Below are 21004 nucleotides of genomic sequence, written 5' to 3' on the forward strand. Positions count from 1 at the left end.
CTGTCCCTCCTGATGAGGGCGATCTTCACGCACCTCAGGGATCGCAAGTGCTAGAAAATCCTGATAATAATAATAATAATATTCATCCCTGCATGTGCTACAGCGCCTTATCACATCTTCGAGACGTCTCAAAATGGTTCACAGAATATACTGTAAAGTGAACTGGCTGTATATTTTGTGGGCGAAAGCCGGCAGCCAATTGCGCACAGCAGTGTGGATTGACTGACAAACAGCCGTGGATTGAGTGACCAAGTTATTGTAAAAAAAAACTTGCAGGCTGACACACACTGAGCCAGATTAACATACACACTGAGCCAGGCTGACACAAGCTGAGCCAGGCTGAGACACACACACACACGCTGAGCCAGGGTGACGTACACACACACACTGAGCCAGGCTGACACACATGCACACACTGAGCCAGGCTGAGACACACACAAACGCACAACACACTGGGCCAGGCTGACAAACACACACTGAGCCAAACTGACCCACACTGAGCCAGGCTGACACACACACACACTGAGCCAAACTGACCCGCACTGAGCCAGGCTGACACACACACACACTGAGCCAGGGTGACACATCCTTGGCTTTAACTTGTGGTCTGCCACGTCAAGAGACAGTACAGTAAGCCCACAGCCTGGCCACCAAGCTCATTACTGACCCACTCTACTTAAAAGAAGTTACAGTGAAGCTGGCAGCCTGTAACTTTTAAGAGGAGCTTTACTGCTCGGCTCGGCCCGGGGTCAGCCTCTTAATCTTACCTGTGTAAGGCAGGTCGCACTGGCAGCTATAACTGGCAATTTTATCCACACAAACTCCTTTGTTCAGGCAGGGGTTTGAGGCACAGTCATTGATGTTAACTTGGCAGTGTTGTCCTGAGTGAAGAAATATGAGGTGTCGCTTCAATTGTTTCTACTGCAACCAGCAATCAGTCTGTGGGAGGGCTGAGCCCTCGTCTGCTAACCTCAGCTCCTCTCGTGACTCAGTTTCACATTAGGCAGAATCCCGCTCTGCTCCAAGGGTGTAGTCCATTGACTTGCCCGCTTCCTCTGCTCAGCGGGCTCTGGCCTGCTCCACGTCTCCCGCCCGCCCGGCCTGGCCCGGCCCACCCCACCATCGTCGGTCGGGCCTTCAGCCTCTCCGCCCCCACCCATTGGATCTCCATCTCACATTCCCTTCGCCTTGCCCTCTCCCTTGCCTCCTTCAAGATCTGTCTCAATGTCCCCCCTCTTTGACCAACCTCGCCTTCCTACACCCAACCCTCTGTGTCCTCCACCCCTCCCTAATCCCAACCCCCAGCTTGGGTCTAAACTCCAGACAGTCCATCGCTGCGTAAATGTAATGTGTTGCTGGAACGGTTAAAATCTCTGCCTTATGACTCAGTGGTGAGACTGCCACCACTGAGCCAGGCTGACACACCCTCAGCTTGAACATGCGTCTAACCCGACCGAACGCCTACCTCGAAAGCCTTCTTTACACTTGCAGATGTAGCCGTTGATGAGGTCGGAGCAGGAGCCCCCGTTCTGGCAGGGGTTGGACTCGCACTCGTTCTTGTCCAGGTGGCAGTTCACGCCCCCCCAGCCGGCTTCACAGTCACACTTGTACCTGCAGGTTACAGCACACACAATGCAGGTCTGAGCCGGGAGTCACCGATTCTAACCTCGCCCCCCACCCCACCCCTCCGACCCGCTGCCTCCACTCGACTGGCTCCGTCTTCCTGCATGTCCCCCTGGTGCCCTCCGTTCCACCATCAGTGGCCGCGCTTTCAGCCCCTGCGCCCCGAAACTCTGTCCCACTCTTCCTCTATCCCTCCCTCCGACTCACCCCCCTTCCTTCCCCATCTTCAGGTCGCACCTGAAGACCTTCATAGTCGATCGTGCCTACGGTCACCTCCCGCCCCCTCCTCCCCCACCGTAGCTTCAGTGTCTTACCCGTTGATGTCATCATGACAGATGCCGTGCACACAGGGGCTGCTGCCGCACTCGTCCACCTCGGAATAACACAGGGGGTCGTGGAAACCGTCAGGACACAGGCAGGTGAAGCTGTTCTCTCCGTCCACACAGGTGCCCCCGTTTCGACATGGACCTGACACACACTCGTCGATCTCAACGTTGCACAGAGGCCCTGCCCACAGCAAAGCCGCTTTTAGTAAAAATAATTAGCCTCACATTTGACATCAAAGTGCTCTGGGACGCTATCCTGCGTGAACAGCGCTCTATGAATGCAATTTGTTGTTGCTCGTGATTATAACAATAACAACAATGGATCCTGGCATTTGATACAGCGCCTGACCACGTTTTCGAGACGTCTCAAAAGCGCTTCACAGGACACACTGTAAAGTGTAGTGACTGTGTGTTTTGTGGGTGAAATGTGGCAGCCAATTGCGCCCAGCGACGTCCCCACAAACAGTTGTGGATTCAGAGACTGACCGAATCATTATTTTTTTTGAAGGAATTATTACCCCCGGCAAAGCGATCCGTCAATCGGCTCACAACCCTCGTTGTATAATAAATATTTAATCGTGATAATAAGTCTTTACCCGGCACAGAGGAAGCCGGAAAAGCAGGAGAACGAGAAAGTGAGTGAGCAGCTTACCTGAGCACAGGTACAGACAAGATACGGGGGGGAAGAGGAGGGGGAGAGAAAAAGACAAGAGACATCTAGCTGTGTGAGGGCAGACACTCACCTGTGAAACCAGCTTTGCAGATACAATCGTACCGATTAATCCCGTCCTGACAGATGCCATAATCGCAGGGCTGGCTGGCACAGTCGTCGTAATTAATCTCACAGTTGACACCTGCAATTGTCCACACGACACAGAGAGTGAAAGGCTTGCGTCTCCACACGCAGCATTCATTTCCCTACACCAAACACTGATACCCCTTGGCCCCTCTTTGGTGGGGTTTCTGGTTAGTGTTCAGCAGGGAATGTGTGGGGTTGGGGGTTTAGGGTTACGGGGGATGGTTGGGTTAGGGTGGGGGGGTTGGCATTACCTGAGGTGCCCAGCTGGCAGTGGCACAGGTACGCATTGACCAGATCGATGCACTTGCCAGAGTTCTGGCAGGGGTTGCTGTGGCACTCGTTGACCTGGTTCTCGCAGCGGTAGCCAGTGTAGCCGGAGTCACACACGCAGGTGAAGCTGGCGATGCCGTCGATGCAGGTGCCGTGGTGACAAGGGTCCGGGTTGCAGTCGTCAACGTTCCTCTCACACAGCACGTCTTCGAACCCTGCGGGAAACAGCACTCAGGTCAGGACGGGCAAATAAGACAACCTCAACAACAGTGCAGTCCTGTAGCGTAGTGGTTAGGGCACTCGCCTCGCAAGCGAGAGACCTGGGTTTGATTCCCGGGCGGGTCAGGTCAGGGGGAAACCTTAGGCAAGTTTCCTTACTCCACACACGCACAGCCTCTGTTTACGCAGCAGTGAGTAGGAACCCGCTTGTTAGTCGATTGTCAGATCGTTTCTCGGGGTTATGATCCCTCCCAGAAAAATAATAATAATTTGGTCACTCACTCTACGACTGTTTGTGGGGACGTCGCTGTGCGCAATTGGCTGCTGCGTTTCACCCACAAAATACACAGTCACTATACTTTACAGTATATTCTGAGAAGCGCTTTGGGACATCTCGACTCCGTGACAAAGCGTCGTATCAAATGCAAGAGTTTTATTATTAGCAACGTGCATTTACACCGCGCCCCTCACGCAGGTTAGCGTCCCAGAGCGCTTGACAGTGGCGGAGGTGGGTGATCGTAAACACAGTGGGAACGGTCTTCAGGGACGCAGACAGACAAACAGACGCGCACCCACACACAGACAGACGGACAAAGTCATTCTCACATGCACATCTCCACAGCGCTCTCTCTCAGGGCTGCTCGGAGACCTGCTTACGGGGACAAAAAAGGGAAAAAAAAGAGAGAAATGTCTGTGTGTGTGTGTGGGGTGGGGGGGGGTGGGGGGTGACCAAAAAAAAAGCACAAACTGACTATTGTTCCACAGAATATTCTATGAACTGGCGATACAATGGACCCGCTATCCAATAGGCTTCCCTGGTGCCTGTGTTCAGTTCCTCTGAATACTAAGCAGGCTGGACTGAACAATACAGCTTTATCTACTGAAGGATCCTAGCCGAGACCCAGGCCCTAACAAGGCCCATACATTCTCTTGCAAACTCGTCTGTATGTCAATGCAAAAAGGTCTGAGAAGGGCGCACCAGCTCCCCACCCCCACCCCAGTCTCCCTCACTATCTCCGCGCTGCCCGCCCCCCACCATCAGATCTTCAGCTCCACGAGGGTAAGGGCGATGGAGGTAATAATAATAATAATAATAATAACAATAATAATAATGCTTGCATTTGATATAGCAAATTGATTCCTGGGCAGGGCGAAACGCTGGGCAAGTTTCCTTACTCCACGGGCACACACGCCTCTGTTGGCCGAGCAGTAAGTAGGAACCCGGTCGTTAGTCGATTGACGGATCGCTTTTCTGGGGGTAATAATCCCTTTTTTTAAAAAAAATGATAATTTGGTCACTCAATCTACGACTGTTTATGGGACACTGCTGTGGGCAATTGGCTGTCACATTTCGCCCATAAAACAGTCATCCCACTTTACAGTGTATCCCGTGAAGCGCTTTGAAACGTCTTGAAGACGCGATAAGACGCTATATCAAATGCAAGGGTTATTATTATTATTATAGCGCCTTATGAGACGTCTCAGGATAGACTGTGAAGCGTAGTGACTGTGTGTCTTGTGGGCGAAACGGGCAATACCCGGGACACGGCACTTGCCTTCAGCACATCTGCACTCGTAAGCGTTGGGCCGATCGATGCACTTGGCCCCATTTTGGCAGGGGGTGCTGGCACACTCGTCCACATCGCTCTGACACATCGATCCTGTGAAGCCTGGCAACAAACAGAGAAAGAGAGAGCGCGGGTTAGTGTGTCAGGGTTAAAGCCACCCCCCCACCCCCAACGCACAGCGCCTCCCCCTCCAGAGCCAACAATCCCCACAGATTGGCAAGCCCGGGATTGCCCTGCCTTGCGACTGGAAGGAGATGATATAAACCCCTTAGAGAAACGGCTGTTCATGCTGAGAAGGCAGTGAATTGACGACGACGACAACAACAAATTCCACTTGTACAGTGCCCAGTAGCGCTGGACAGTCAGGACCCGAGCTGGGAGTTAGGGTCAGGAGGGGTGGAGGTAGGAGGGTGTCCGAAGGCACGGTCATAGAGGAAGGTCTTTATTTAGACGGGATTTGAAGGAGGGAAGCGAGGGGCTGAGGTGGAGGGATTGCGGGATAGAGTTCCAGATTGATGCACTCGGGGTTTCATGGCAGATGAGAGAGAATAAGAAGCCTGGATGTGTGAACGTGTTTAAGAGTCAGTCTGGCTCAGTTGGCAACACTTTCACTTCCGTGTCAGAAGGCTGTGGGTTCAAGCCCCACGTCAGCTTCACGGTCTAGGCTGACGCTCCAGCGCAGGGCTGGGGGGAGGGAGGGGGCAGGGGGAATACTGCCAGAGGTGACATCCTTCAGATGCCCTCCCTGCTTCGCTAATAGTAATAGTAATAATAATAGTAATAATAATCATCCTTGCATTTGATACAGCGCCTTATCACGTCATTGAGTCATCTCAAAGCACTTCTCAAGATATAATTAATGTACAGTGTAGTGACTGCCTATTTTGTGGGCGAACGGCGGCAGCCAATTGCGCACAGCGACGTCCCACTAGTTGTGGATCGAGCGACCGATTTTATCTAAGAAGGAACCAGCTTCCAAATGAAGACTGAAATGAGGAACTTTCCCCCCAATTCATCTCACAAAATGGTCTCTCGGGCGAAAATTCGGGCCTCGGATCAACAACGGCAACAAATCACATTTATCCAGCGCCCTTCACGCGGGGTAACGGCCCGGATCGACAGTTTGCCTACAAGACACACAGTCACACTTGACGTTCGCCCATCACCCGTCCAGATTAACGTTAGAAAAAAAATAACATTCTGGTCGCCGAGACTCAAAGCAAAACTGTATTCAGAGATGAGGAAGTTCTCTCTCATTTTTCTCCCCCACCACCGCCACCCTCATCCTCACCCTCACCGCCACCCCCACCCCCCACCCACACACACCCACACGCACCCACCACCCCCTTCAATGTATTCCTGTGCCGGACTGTGACAATGCAGAGTGTGGCTGACTTGATTCTCTGTCGAGCCACACAATCCGAGCTGGTGCTCACGCTCTCTCTCTCTCTCTCTCTCTCTCTCTCTCTATGGTTGCATGTGAAACGCAGTAATCATGTGAGGTGGGGCCCCCTCTGTCTGCCCCAAATGTAAATTGGACCGAAAAGAATCGAGCCTTCCCTCTCATTAAGGGGCAGCTACTTCTCAGACAGAGGGGACCGAGGCCTTCAGGGAGAACAATCGCGGCATTGTGGTCCTAAAGGAGATAACAGACACGACCCCTTCTTGTCAATCAACCACCAACGGAGAGAGAGGCTCTTCAAAGCACCGGCTGAGATACGCTGCACCCTGACCTCTGTGTAACCTCCCTCCCTCCCTCGCTCCCGCCCGCCCGCCCGGCCGGCCGGCCGGCACAAGGGAAGTTTGCCGGGCCGAGGCCACCCGCTTCTCTCTCTCTCTCTCTCTCTCTCTCCCTCCGCAGTCAAGCAAACCAGGGGTCGGGCTACCGCACAGTGATGTCGGGGCTGTTTACTCAGTGCCCACAGATTTAAACCAAGGGACAAGTGATACATCATCCTTCCTCCTTCCTTCCTCCACCCCACCCCTCGACAGATATATATACCCCAATTCGCCCACAAAATGTACAGTCAGTTCACTTTACGGTATATCCTGTGAAGCGCTTTGAGACGTCTCGAAGACGTGATAAGGCACTGTGTCAAATGCGCGGATTATTATTAATTCCCCTCACACGTACACACACACATACCAGCCCCCCACCCAACACACATACGCACTAACCCAGCCCCCCCTACACATACCACATCAACCCCAAAGTGCAGCACAGATGCACCCCCCCCCCCCACCCACACATGCACCTCAAACCCACCCCCGCAGTAGCACCTGATACTGGTATTGCTCCCGACACAGAAGCTGTAACAAGAATAGGTGACATTTGCGCAGCGCCTTTCATTTCAAGAGGACGTCTTAAAGCACTGGACAGTCAAGGATTTGGACCCGAGCTGGTGGTTGGAATCAGGAGGGGTGGAGGGCGGGGAGGGTAGGGCGAGGAGGGTGACTGAAGGCACGGTCGAAGAGGAAGGTCTTGAGATGGGTCCTGAAGGAAGCAAGGGAGGGAGGAGGCGAGGCGGAGGGACTGTGGGTTGGAGGCAGAGAGGTTGAAGGCCCGTCCGCCCGCCAATGGCAACTCCTCGCTCACACACACACACACACACGTGTGCTGTGCATGGGTTTTGCAAGCGCTGATACGTGTGTGTGCGCGTGTGTGTGTGTGTGTGTGTGTGGGGAGGAGGCTGAGTAGCCGAGTTCCTCCTTACCAGACGGGCACTTGCAGATGAAGCCGTTGACAATGTCCGTGCACACTCCGCTGTTCACACACGGGTTGCTCTCACACTCGTCCATGTCGATCTCGCAGTAGGTCCCTGTGAAGCCTGCAAACGGGAAAACGGTCAGAGATGTTGGTCACACGGGAGGGAATGTGAACAAAATAATATGGTCATTCACTCCGCCACTGTTTGTGGGACACTGCTGTGCGCAATTAGCTGCCGCGTTTCGCCCACAAAGTACACTTGAAAATATATCAATTCACTTCACAGTATAGTCACACTTCACTGTGAAGCGCTGTGATACGCCAGTCGATATAATTAGCTTTTCAAATCAGGGTAAGCAGCCAGATAACTACTGATGCAGAAAGCTGTGTGTGTGTGTGTGTGTGTGTGAAACATAGAAACAGGAGTAAGCTATTCAGCCCCTCGAACCCGTTCCGCCATTCTATAAGATCATGGATGATCTGTACCTCAAGTCCACTTACCCGCCCTTGCCCCATCTCCCTTAATAACCTGACCTAACAAAACATCTATCTAACTGCGTCGCGATAATGTGAATAGCTCCAGCGTGGTGTGTGTGTGTGTGTGTGTCCAGCACCTTATCCCGTCTTCGAGAAGTGATACATAATCCCACCTGCACACCCACCGCCCCTGAACAGACACATGCACTCATATACGGGTGAGTGCGTGGTGCATGTGTGTATCTCTCTGTGTGTGTGTGTGTGTGTGTGTGTGCGTGTGGTGTGTGTGTATCCTTGCGTTTCTCTCTCTGTGTGTAGTAGAAACCTGAATTGGAGCATTTCGCTCACTCTCTACGGATTGCTGAGAAAATGGGGAGTGAGAGTGCCTCCCAACAGGGGTGTCCTCTTTCAAGCCTGAAGAAGCATTCACCAGCTTTGGCAGCTTTGTTGGCAGCCGCGCCTACAGGACTGGCAGTGAATGCCACAGAATAGTGCGCTTCAAAGGGAAAAATATGTATAGAGGGATAAGGGTCCCTTTTCTCTTCCACAGGAGTGCAATTGGAGTCGTAAGTGTCTTTGTTGCTCCCCCCACATCTCCCTGTCTGGCCTGACAGTAATGTAGGATGTGAGTGGCAGACCGCACTATACAGTACACTCTCACCACAACACAATGGACTATTTACACAGTAATGTTAAATGGATTCCAAACGATGGGATTAATTGGAGCTTCATTAAAATAGAATACATCACATCATTAACCTTTCCTCAGCATGTGCTCATGGGAACCGCATAAAAACGATATATACATCCTTGTATCTCTATAAACACATAAAAATATATGTTGGCTTGAACAGGGCTGCGCTCGAAACGTCTAAGGAATGGAGACAACTGAGGCGGTTTTAATTTCCTTCCAAAAAAAAATAATAATAAATTGGTCACTCAGTCCACCACTGTTTGTGGGACACCGCTGTGCACAATTGGCTGTGGTGCTTCGCCCATAAAACATGCAGTCAATTCACTTTACAGTGTATTCTGTGAAGCGTTTTGAGACGTCTCGAAGACGCGATTAGGCGCTGTATCAAATGCAGGGATTATTATTGTTTAACATGGGGCAGTGTACACTTTACATTGCATGTGGCATTAGCCGCGACTAAGGATGGTAAAGTGGGTGACTGTCCATCCAGTGGTCACTTTCCCAGAGATTGCTAAATGACTGGACACTAGCGTTGCGGATGTGTAGACAGGATTTCTGGATTTTTCATACAGTTAGCTGCTGGTCTCTCTGATCCTGTGAACACACCATCGCCCCCGCCCCAACCCCCCACTCCCCTTCCCCATCTCTTTAATGTAGAAAACATTCGGCAACTGAACTGACAAGAGAAGCCATAGGAGCCTTTCTCACAAAGTGGCACAGAGCCAAGGGTGTGTGACTCGCCCCATCTCCCCCAACTCTGTCCTTCCCTTCCCCTCCCAGACTCCTCATCAGCTGAGAGAGCACAAGTCTTTGAAGTTAGCTAAATAACAACAACAAAATGACATTTGTAAAGCAGCTTTCACGTTGGGAGGAAGTCCCAAGGCGCCAGACCCCATCTGGGAGTCGGGTTGGGGGAGGGTGGAGAGCAGGGTGGGGGAAGGAGGGTGATCGAAGGCACCGTCGAAGAGGAGGGTCTTGAGACAGGTCTTCGAAGGAGACAAGGGAGGGGGCGAGGTGGAGGGACTGTGGGATCTATTTCATATAATAGCTATTTTGTGAACTGTTTCGTATTATTTCAAACTGTTTCATAAAACAGTTAGTTGCTCACCTCAAACAATGGCTTAGCCAGGGTTACCCTGTGGCCTGGCTTAGCCAGGGTTACCCTGTGGCCTGGCTTAGCCAGGGTTACCCTGTGGCCTGGCTTAGCCAGGGTTACCCTGTGGCCTGGCTTAGCCCGGGTTACCCTGTGGCCTGGCTTAGCCAGGGTTACCCCGTGGCCTGGCTCCAAGTTAGAGCCCCACGTCAGGACTTTAAGAGTCTAGGTTATGGGTAGGGTAGGGGTTAAGGCAGAGTTAGGGTTGGGCTAATGGTTGGGTTAGGGCTACAGTGCTGGAACACACTGTCAGAAGCGCCGTCCTTTGGACGAGATGTTAATTTGAGGTTGTGTCGTGAGAACGTTAAAGACGACATGAGACAATTGGAAGAGGGACTCCCCCGGGGTCCCGACCCACAATATCCAGATATAACCAGTCATTCTCTCTCTGGGTGTTTGTGGGACATTGCCGTGTCCACCGACAAAAACACAGTCACTACACTGGACAGAAAAACACCCGAGAATCGAAACCCGGGTCCTCTTGCTTGCGAGGCGAGCGCTCTAACCACTGAGCTGCAGGACTCCGCCAGTGGAGCCGAGAGGGAGATCTTTAACGTCCACCTGAACAGCCAGACGGGTAGTGGGGCGAGGTTTAACGTCACAGCCGAAGGACGGCACCTACGTCAATGCAACACACACCCGCCCAGCGCTGCATTGAGTGCATCAGCTTAAGACTGTGTGGGTAACCAGGTCCCACTTGCGAGGTGAGTGAGCGAACCACCACACTGTAGGACGGCACTTGCCTGCAGTGGCCGACTTCTGATCAGCACTTCCGCTGTGTGGGGGTGGTGTGGGGGTAAACTGCAGCGTGTTGCGCATCGCTAGACGACCTGCTCACACAGGCCCTCAGTCACAGAGGGGAGGGAAGCAGAAATCCTCTCTGCACCATCTTCTTCTTAAACCAAAGGGCAATTTTTTTTAATATAGTTAAAAAAAACTTTCCCCAGGGAAAATTTAAATTCCACCGAACTGCGGCTTGGGCTGAAATGAATGCCGTAGGGAATATTCATTCTCCCAATATGTGGTGGGGCATCGAACAAAGAGGATTTCCTCAGTGAAAGGCTGGATTCGCTGCCTCCTGTACTGCACAGTGTATTAACATTCTGTCCACACATTCACTGTCTCGTTCCCACCTCCCCTTTGTCTCCAGGCAGAGCAGCTTTAAGGTCTGAAAGCCACCGTAAGGTGTTTGTTTTACGGGCTCTCGGCTTTTTAGGTTGGGAATCGGGGGCGGCGTGGAGAGCACCAGAGTCTCAGGGGAGTTTTTGTTTTTGTCGCTGGGCGTTTTAGCCGATTTTCAGAAATAATAACGATAATAATCCGTGCATTTGATACAGCCGTGATCACGTCTTCGAGACGTCTCAAAGCGCTTCACAGAAGACACTGTCAAGTGAATTGACTGTATTTTACGTAAGTGAAATGCGGCAGCCAATTGCGCACAGTAGCGTCCCGCAAATAGTCACGGATTGAGCGACCAATTTATTATTATTATTTTTTTGGAAAGGATCTTTACCCCCGGAAAAGCAATCTGCCAATCGACTAACAACCGGGTTCCTACTTACTGTTAGGTAAACAGAGGCGTGTGTGTTTGTGTGTGGAGTAAGGAAACTTGCCCAACGTTTTGCCCTACCTGCCTGGGAATCGAACCCAGGTCCTCTCGCCTGCGACCGACCCGAGTACAGGACTACACGAGTTTAGTGCTGTTACCTGGCATACAGATGCAGGTGAACTCCCCGATATGGTCCAGACAGGTGGCATCGTTCTGGCAGGGCATGGACAGGCACTCGTTGATGTCGGTCTCGCAGCGCGGGCCTGTGTAACCCTTCCCGCACTGGCACTGGAATGAGCCGTCGGTGTTCACACACTTCCCAAAGTGTTCGCACGGATTGGCGCCTGGGAGCAAGGAACGAAATAACCAGTTACACTCAGACACCAGCACTGCCTGTACCCGGACGCTAAACCGGTGATGGATTTCAAGATCCTCTCATTCGTCTACAAATCCCTTCACGCCCTGGCACCTTCCTACCTCTCCCACCTGCTTTCTACCCCACTCCGCTACCCACTGCCTCCGCTCGGTCTCCCGCTTGTACCTTGTCCCCTCCGCTCCAGCGTCGGCAGCCGCGCTTTCAGCCGCTACGCCCAGAAACTCTGGAACGCTCTCACTCAAGCCCTCCGCCTCGCCCCCCCCTCCCCACTCCTTCCCCTCTTTGACCTTTCTCTGCGATCACACTTATGGCCACTTCCTCCCTCACTCCCTCCCTGTACTTGGCAACACACCTCCATCAAGTCCTCCTCCATCGCCTCTCTTTATCAAGTGGAAACAGCCTCGAAAGCCCTATAAGACTCACTTGGTGGGGGGGGGGGGGGCGGGGCGGACTAGCAACAACAACAACAACAACTTGCACCCTTCACTTGGGGTAAGCCGACCTCTCACCTATCGAGCACTCGTCCACGTCCTGGTTGCACGCGGGTCCTGTGAAGCCCGATGGGCAGGTGCAAATGGCCTGCCCGGTGACGGGGTTGGTGTCGCAGATGGCGTCCTCGTGGCACGGGTTGCTGACGCAAGCGTCGTCTAGATGGCACAGCAAACCTGCGGGCGGACACGGGGACAGCGGGCGAGGGGTGAGGGTAGGAAATAACTCAGCAGCGTCAACAAAAGAACATCAACAAGGCCTCAAAGTGCTTGACGGGGGAAATCGCTCTTACCCCAACCTCCCAACCCTTACCCTGGCACCCAATTCACTAAATCCAGCTCATCCAAAAACTGGCCCCGTTTTCGGCCACTACTTCCCGAAACTCTGGAATGCTCTTTCTCTATTTTATCCCTCCGTCATGGCCCCTTTCCTTCCCCATTTTCAGGTCGCACCTTCGAGCGTGTGCGTATGGGTAGGAGTAAGGAAACTTGCCTAAGCTTTTGCCCCAAATGGAAATTGAACCCAGGTCCTCTCGCTTGCGAGACGATCGCGCTAACCACTACTCTGCTGCTGCTGTCGTTACCTGTTTTCCCAACGCGGCATTCGCAGAAGAAGGCGGCCACTCGGTCGTGACAGGTGGCTCCGTTGAAGCAAACGGCCATGGCACAGTCGTCAATGTTCTCGTTGCAGTCATCCCCGGTCCAGCCGTTGACGCACACGCAGGTGTGGCCCCCCATGGTGTTGAAGCAGGTCCCTCCGTTGTGACAAGCGTTGGGCTGCAGGTGGCATTCGTCAACGTCCTCTGTGCAAAATTGACCTGCGTGGAGAACGCAGTTTCACCCACAAAATACACAGTCAACTCACTTCACAGTGTATCCCGTGAAGCACTTTGAGACATCTCAAAGACATCAAAATCAAGGACCATTATTATCATTCTTGATGGTCAAAAGTTATAATATTAGGTCCAAATCCCCGACTATCCATCCAGCGCTTTGGGACGTCCTCCCTCCCTGCCCTCCAACCCTCCCGCTCCCAACCTCCACTCCCACCCCCAGCTTGGGTCCAAATCCCTGACTGTTCAGCGCCTTGGGACATCCTCCTGAAAGGCGCTGTGCAAGTGTCGTTATTTGTTGTTGCTGTTACAAGCTGCCGCCTCACATTGGGACTTGTCTTGGCGACGCTCTTGCGGGTTCCGGCTATGGCCAGGGGGAAGAGGTTGAGAGTCTAACCTGTCCACTCGGGGGTACACTGGCAGTTGTAAGTGTTGACACCATCCACACACGTTCCTCCGTTCATGCACTTATGTCCGGGGCAGTCGTTGATGTTGACCTCACAGTTCTGCCCCTCGAAACCTGATGGGAAGAAAAATAATAAATCTTATTACAATAATAATCCTTCACGTCTTCGAGACGCCTCAAAGCGCTTCACAGGGTACACTGTAACGTGTGGTGACTGTGTATTCTTGTGGGTGAAAGGGGAATGAGTTTGCTGAATCCCAACTCGATCGTACTGAGGTGTACAAGACCAAGATAGTGGGATAGGCAAAGGTCACGATCTTGTAGGGTGAATACAACAGTGAGAGGCAGAGCAGAAATCTTGTTGAGCAGCTCACAAGCCCTGAGTCTTCTGTATGAAGAATTTGTTTTCAAACCTCTTCATGCCCTCCCCCCTCTCTACGTTTCCGACTTGCTGACCTCCCACTCCACCACCCACTGCCTCCGTTCGGCTGGCTCCGGCCTCCTGTTCGTCCCTCTCCCTCTCCGCTCCACCATCGGTGTCTGTGCTTTACAGCCACTATGCCCCGAAGCTCTGAAACTCCCTCCCATAATCTCTCCACCTCGCCTCCTCCCTCCTTACTTTCAAATCCCGCCTAAGGACCTTCCTTTTTATCGTGCTTAAGGTCACCTCCTTCCTCCCTCCCTCTGCCCCAGCTCGAGGTCAGACTCTGCCACTGTCAAGTGCCCAGGGACCCTACCCCGCGTGAAGGGTGCTGTGTAAATGCAAGTAAATGATGGCTCTCAGCTCAACTCAGCTCAACGTTTCCCAAGTGGGAAAGAGAAGGGAGTTTCTCCCTCTCTCCTGGCCAACAAGCCTCCAGATAAAGTGGCCATTCGCTTCAGGCTTGTGTAACCTTGAGGTACACAAATCGGCTGCTGCGTTTTGCCTGCAAACAGACAGTCACTACACTTGACAGCCACAGCGAGTGAAGCACTTTCGAGAGGTTTCAAAATCAGAGGCACTGAGTGAAATAAAGGTTATCCCGTTGTTCATTCCTAAATCAATTCACTTTAGAGTGTATCCTGTGAAGCCCTTTGAAACGTGTCAACAACGTGATAAGGCGCTATATCAAATTCAAGGATACTTATTATTATATTAAGTATCTTCACTCTCCTCATAAACCCGTCTCATAGCCCATTGCCTACTCCCACCTCTTCCTTATATAGGACGCGTGATATATTGCAATGCATTCTGAGCTCAGGGCCATTCGGTCAGTGTAAAGCTATATATCAGTGGAAGCTGGTGAGAGGGTTATAGAAAGTGTGGGGTTAGAGACGGGCTTTGTGTACTCCCTCCTCTGTCACGGCTGCTGTTTTCAGTGTGTGGGGGCCTCTTGCGAGCAGAGCCAGTGATTAATTCAGTGCCGTTGAAGTGAAATGCTTCCAATTGCTTCCTGTCCCATAGAAAACTGTTTCCTGCCAAGACCCGTGGGTCTGAAAAGAAGCTGACATCTCACATAAATATCTTCACACGGTTTATTCACAGAGCTGTGGCGGGCTGCCAGGTACCAAGGCTTGTTTTTCTTGATCTTATTATTCCGGAGCCACTCTGACCCCATGCACGACCTCTGTACTAGACAAGCGCCTACGACACTCTGACCTCGCCAACAAAGTAACGCACACTCAGATCGCCGTCACGACCTGCTCGGTCCATTTAGAACGAGGGTGTGCTGTGCGGATCGGGAAACGCAGTGGAAGCAGAAAACGTCATTTGTTTTAAGGACAAATTCGATCGATTTCTGCTGGAAAATAATATCTTGGGATACAGCGGATAGTTTGGGACACGACATGTCGAGTAACTGCCAGGATGGTGGAAGCCGAAGTAGATGGATCTTGGTCGTCTTTCGCCAGCAAATTCTTATGTTATGTTCTTACATCACTTGGGACGTCCGCCCGACGTGAAAGGCGTCGTGAAATGCAATGTGTTGTCGTTGCTGTTCAGGGAGTCACCCACTCACCTGGTAAGCAGGCACACTCGTACGTCAGGTCTCCAGTCTGTCGGCAGGTGCCCCCGTTGCGGCACTGCGAAGGGGCGCAGGGGATGTAGACGCTCTCGCACAGCTGCCCGGTGAAGCCGGCCTGGCACTGGCAGAGGAAGGAGCCGGGCGTGTTGAGGCAGGTGCCCCTGTTGTGGCAGCGATCGGCACTCTTGCACTCGTCGATGTCGGTGCGGCAGTGCTTGCCGCTGTAGCCCGGAGGGCAGGAGCAGTTGTAGCGAGTGTTCCAGTTGGCACAGCGAGCCCCGTTGGCGCAGGGGTTGGTGGCACAGGCGTCGATCTGGGAACAGTTTGCTCCTGCGGGCGAGGAAACAACAAGTCAGGCCAGCAACAAAACAGTTTAGAAAAAACAGAGCTACTTGGGGTCCTCTCGCTCGTTTTTAAATCACTTTATTCCCTCTCCGACTTGCTTACCTCCCACCGCGCCCCCACCCCCCACCCACAAGTCCACCACCTCCGCTCGCCACAGACCCAGACCCGCTCGCTCTCACCTCTGAATCCTCGGGTGCAGCTACAGGTGTACTGCACTGTCCCGTTGACCACCGAGTTCCGGCAAGTCCCTCCGTTGAGACATGGTGACCGCTGGCAGGGGTCCGGGAACTGGCAACGCTCCCCCAGGTAGCCCGTCCGACACCTGCACACACAGCAATTTAGCGGGTAGACAGTGAACGAGAGGGTCTCACAGATAACCAACGCAATTAGAGTCGCTTTTACCCACAAGGGTTTAATGTCTTTCAAAATGATATGCCATACACAATAATAATCCTGCCATTTGATGTACTAATAATCCTTGAATTGGATACACCTCCTTCTCACGTTTTCGAGACGCCTCAATGCGCTTCACAGAATAGCGCAAAGCGTAGGGACTGTGTATTCTGCGGGCGAAACGCGGCAGACATCCCGCAAACATTGTTATTGTCCCCTGAACACACAGTGGAGGACTTAATTCTTATTCGAATGATAGCACCCCCAATATCAAAGGACAGCGCTCCTCTTCTCCTACCCACCCCGGTTTGAACCCACAACCTTCAGACCCATAAGCCAGGACGCTGCCAACTGAACCAGGTTGACATGTAGCAAGGAATTTCACTTGGAAGTCAATCCAGTAAGGTTTAAAGCACTGAACAGAACTGGTGGAACAAAGCTATAGAACTCTCTCCCTCAATCCCTCCGCCTCGTCCCCTTCCTTTCCCTCTTTTAAATCATGACTGAAGACCTTCCTCTTCGACTGTGCTTAAGCGTCACCTCCTCCCTTCCCTCCACCCCGAAATCAGTCTCCTCCACTGTTAAGCGCTCCGGGACGCTACACTGCGTGAAGGGCGCTGTGTAAATGCAAGTTTGTGTTGGTAAATTCTCGACTGGGTATTTTTGTGTGGAAGGATGGGGAGAGCCTTCAAATAATAACAGGACATTGAGTCCTGCAGCTCAGCGGTGAGAGCACTCGCCTCACAAGCCAGAAGACCTGGGTTCGATTCCCGGGACAGGGCGAAGCATTGGGCAAGTTTCCTTACTCCAGACACACACCTGTTTACCTCGCAGTAAGTAGGAACCTGGCTGTCGCTTGGCAAGATTGCTTTCCATGGGGTAATAATCCCTTTTCGATAAATAAATCAATAAAATAATAATAATTTGGTCACTCAATCCACGACTGTTTGAGGGACGCTGCTGTGCGCAACTGACTGCCGCATTTCACCCACAAAGCAGTGACTACACTTTACGGTCACTTCCTCTCCCCCCCCCCCCCCCCGCCGCCCCCACTCCCCGGCATCAGTCTTCGCCACTTTACAGTCTATCCTGTGAAGGGCTTTGAGACGCCTCGAAAGATGTGATGAAGTGCTGTATCAAACCCAAGGATTATTATTATTTATTATTATAATAAAAGCCAGTTATAAATCAAGGCGGGGGAGCCGTGGGGGAGGAGGGGGTTTGAGTTTACGAAGCTGTCTTGCATTTGAGCTCCTACAGCTTGTTCCCATCAGCTGGGCCCTGAGTCTGGGAAGAACTTGACTGCGAGGCCTCCTCAGGGCAAGAAGAAGATTTTCCCACACTGTCTGCTCCCTCATCAGCAGAGCCCCCGACCCTCCACCCAGCCAGCTGTGTCCCTTCATCTCTCCTCGGCACCGACCTCTTCCTCCGACTTGAGTCACAACACTGTGAAGTCGCCCCAAAGTTTCACAACCCTCTTTTTCTCGTTCTTGCGCTTTCTATTTCAACCGATTCCCTCCCGGGATCTCCCTCGCGACCAAAATAATAACAACCATAACAATAAATCGGTCACTTCAATCCACGACTGTTTGCGGGGACGCTGCTGTGCGCGATTGGCTGCTGCGTTTCGCTCCCAAAACACACAGTCAATTCACTTTACTGTGTATCCTGCGAAGCGTTTTGAGACGTTTCGAAGACGTGATGAGGCGCCGTATCAAATGCACGGATTATTATTAATTATTATAAATCAAACTCGGACCTGTGACTCTCTCTGTCGAGAATCTGAGCTGGGGCAGGTCGACAACAGCGGCAGCAAATGACATTTACACAGCGCCTTTCATGTCGGGAGGCGCTGGACAGTCAGGTATCCGCATCCGAGCTGGTGGTTGGACTCAGGAGGGGTGGAGAGTGGGTGGGGTGGGGGGGGGTAGGCGTAGGAGGGTGACCGAAGGCACAGTTGGTCGAAGAAGAGGGTCGTGCCTTGAAGAAGGCGAGGGAGAAGGGCTCTTTGTGTGCTCTTTCGCTCGCCGGGGCAGTGAATTGATAAGTTCCTAGGGCACCAAAGCGAACCTGAGGAGGCTTTAGTTACAGAAAATAAATACGGCTTGTAGAGTGCCAGACGGCAGGTGGTGTCTGCAGCTGTATTTAATGCAGGGGGCCTGAAAGCAGCGGCTAATCCCACCCTCGGAGTGGCGTAGGTGGGGGAGGGGGAGGTAGCTCTCTATACCACAGGGGGCATCGCTTAAGATTGTCACAGATGTGCTGTGTTTTCTCTAGTTTGGTTCACTGGCAACTGGCTGTTACGTGAGTTTTCATTGCTGCGTTGAGGGGAAGAGCGTATGCGACTGCAGTCACGCACTGTTAGTCACAATAATAATCCTTGCATTTGATATAGTGCCTTATTACATTGTTGAGACAACAACAAATTACATTTACACAGCACCTTTCACGTTGGGAGGACATCCCAAAGCACTGGATGGACAGTTAGGGATTTGGACCGACCTGGGGGTTGGGATCAGGAGGGGCGGAGGGCGGGGAAGTTGGGGGTAGGAGGATGGTCCAAGGTGCAGTGGACGCGGAGGGTCTTGAGTCGGGCCTTGATGGAGGCAAGGGAGGGGGTGAAGCGGAGGGACTGCGGGATGGATGTTCCAAAGGGTGCGGGCAGAGAGGCGGAAGGTCCGACAGGCGATGGGGGGGACATGGAGCGGGCTGTGGTAGCTCCCCCACGTCGGTGAAGGGGGTCAGTTTCCACAGGAGGTCTTGGTCTCAGTGATTTACAGTTCAGAGACAGGTGGAGCTTGTCGTAACCAGAAACAGAGAAGTCTTCTAATACACCGTGCAACCATCTCAGCACTTGTAGCTTTGACGGATACACTGTACAGTGTAGCACTGACTGATCCCGAGAACACAGAACTGTGCAGTTACCGTGGTTTTCTTTGGAGCAAGTTAAAGTTTTTTTTGGCGTAAAGAGCCAGGTCACATTTCACTGGCACTTGAGCAGGACACAGTTCACAGAAAACGTACACGCATCAGCCCACTGGCCTCGCGCCCGCCTCACTCTGCCTCGAGTAAGAGAAGGGGGTGTGGGTGGGGGTGTGTGGGATGAGGAAAAAGCCGTCTCTGCAGTTTGGCGAATCTGCTAATCTCCCCCTTCGCTGTGCAAGAAGCCCATGAGCTTTCCACCTGATGTCAGAATTCACAGCTTGGTTTCCGACAAGGCCGCTGGGCAGAGAGAATTTGGCAGAATTGTAATCCACAGGAAACATAAAACCAGCCGAGAGAGAGACACAGAGACAGAGACACAAAGAGAGAGACTGAGAGAGGGAGACACAGAGAGAGAGACAGAAACACAAAGAGAGAGAGAGACACAAAGAGCGAGAGATACACAAGAGAGAGAGAGACAGAGAGAAACAGACACACAGAGGAAGAGACACACACAGAAAGAGAGAGAGAGAGAGAAAGTAGTGTGTCAGCCTGGCTTCCAATCCCATTTACACTCTGGCCTGCGCTCTGTCGGGAGATGTCTTTGATGGTTTGATCAATGATTAAAGTTTTAGCAAACAAGCAAACACGGAGGAGTGTGAGGAGAGGAGGGCAGGGAGGGACCAGGGAGCACCATGTGAGGATTAGAGGCTAATCAATGCCTCTGAGTGATACAAACCCAACAGACAGGGGCGAGACAGGGCGGGTTCAGCCTCTGTGGCAACTGCATTGATCCAAAAAATCAGAACAACACTGCCAGCCTTCACGTTAGCATAATAATAATCCTTGCATTTGATACAGCGCCTTATTACGTCTTAAAGGTATCTCGAAGCGCTTCACGGAGCATAGCATACAGCAAAGTGTAATTGACTGTATGTTTTGTGGGCGAAACGCGGCAGCCGATTGTGCACAGCAGTGTCCCACGAGCAGTCATGGAATGAATCTCCCAAGGATCAGGGGGGAAATTCCTAGCGTTGCAATGAGACAGACGCCTTGTCTCACTCGCTGGCTGCCTGGGGGTGGGGTGGGGGGGGGGTGGTGCTGGCTGGCTGGCTGACTGCAAAATATTGTGCTCAATTTCACGGTGCATCCTCGGTTTTGCCTTGTCGTAAGCACGAAACAATGCCGTGGGGATGGGGGCACAGGTGGGTGCCTATAATCTGTGAACATACCCACCCTGTGAGGTGGCATGGCGAGCTCCTTATCACAACCAACCCACAGACAAGCAAGGGCACGCGCGTACATCTCTAGATAAAATAATAATCATCCTTGTGTTTGATATAGCCCCTCATCACAAAACATGCAGTCCATTCACTTCACAGTGCATCCCGTGAAGCGCTTGGAGACGCCTCGAAGACGTGATAAGGCGCTGTATCAAAAGCAAGGATTGTTACTGCTGCTATTAGCACGTCATCGAGACGTCTCAAAGTGCTTCACAGGATGCAAAGTGGAGTGACTGTATTTCGCGGCAGCCTACCGCGCAGGTTCCCGCCAAACAGCGGTGGATTGAGTGACCAAATTATCATTTACGGTTTGTGCGGCGACGGCGATCAGAAGCCGAAACATCTGGATTCGGTGAGTCTCTTTAGAAATAAGAGAGATTTTCAGCTGAGAAAAAAAACATTCCATTCTCCTCCCACCGCCCCCCCCCACCCCGCCCCCCCCACCATCCCCTCCCTCCGGCTAATGGGATTGCTTTTGTTGGGGGAAAGAGAAGGGGTTGGTGGGGAGGGGGCAGCAGGAGAACATTTATACAGTGGCTTTTTTTTTAAAAAAAGAGAGAAAGTGAAAAA

The 21004-nt window shown here is 52.3% G+C and overlaps 1 protein-coding gene across 1 annotated transcript in view; it reads right to left on the bottom strand.

The window, feature by feature from the left end:
* The window catches only part of notch3 (notch receptor 3), a 60123-nt gene that overhangs the window by 14307 nt on the left and 24812 nt on the right, over positions 1–21004 (bottom strand). The window contains exons 3-15 of the mRNA XM_042344657.1: positions 16016–16158; positions 15486–15821; positions 13480–13602; positions 12834–13067; positions 12271–12426; positions 11544–11729; positions 7520–7633; positions 4794–4907; positions 3000–3233; positions 2693–2803; positions 1938–2130; positions 1466–1611; positions 768–881 (exon numbers count right to left, since the gene is read on the bottom strand). Of these exons, the coding sequence (XP_042200591.1) occupies positions 768–881; positions 1466–1611; positions 1938–2130; positions 2693–2803; positions 3000–3233; positions 4794–4907; positions 7520–7633; positions 11544–11729; positions 12271–12426; positions 12834–13067; positions 13480–13602; positions 15486–15821; positions 16016–16158 (2204 nt within the window). The remainder of the gene's footprint in view (positions 1–767; positions 882–1465; positions 1612–1937; positions 2131–2692; positions 2804–2999; positions 3234–4793; positions 4908–7519; positions 7634–11543; positions 11730–12270; positions 12427–12833; positions 13068–13479; positions 13603–15485; positions 15822–16015; positions 16159–21004) is intronic.

This window comes from Callorhinchus milii, unplaced genomic scaffold (genome assembly GCF_018977255.1).
Source record: "Callorhinchus milii isolate IMCB2004 unplaced genomic scaffold, IMCB_Cmil_1.0 Scaffold29, whole genome shotgun sequence".
Classification (NCBI taxonomy): domain Eukaryota; kingdom Metazoa; phylum Chordata; class Chondrichthyes; order Chimaeriformes; family Callorhinchidae; genus Callorhinchus; species Callorhinchus milii.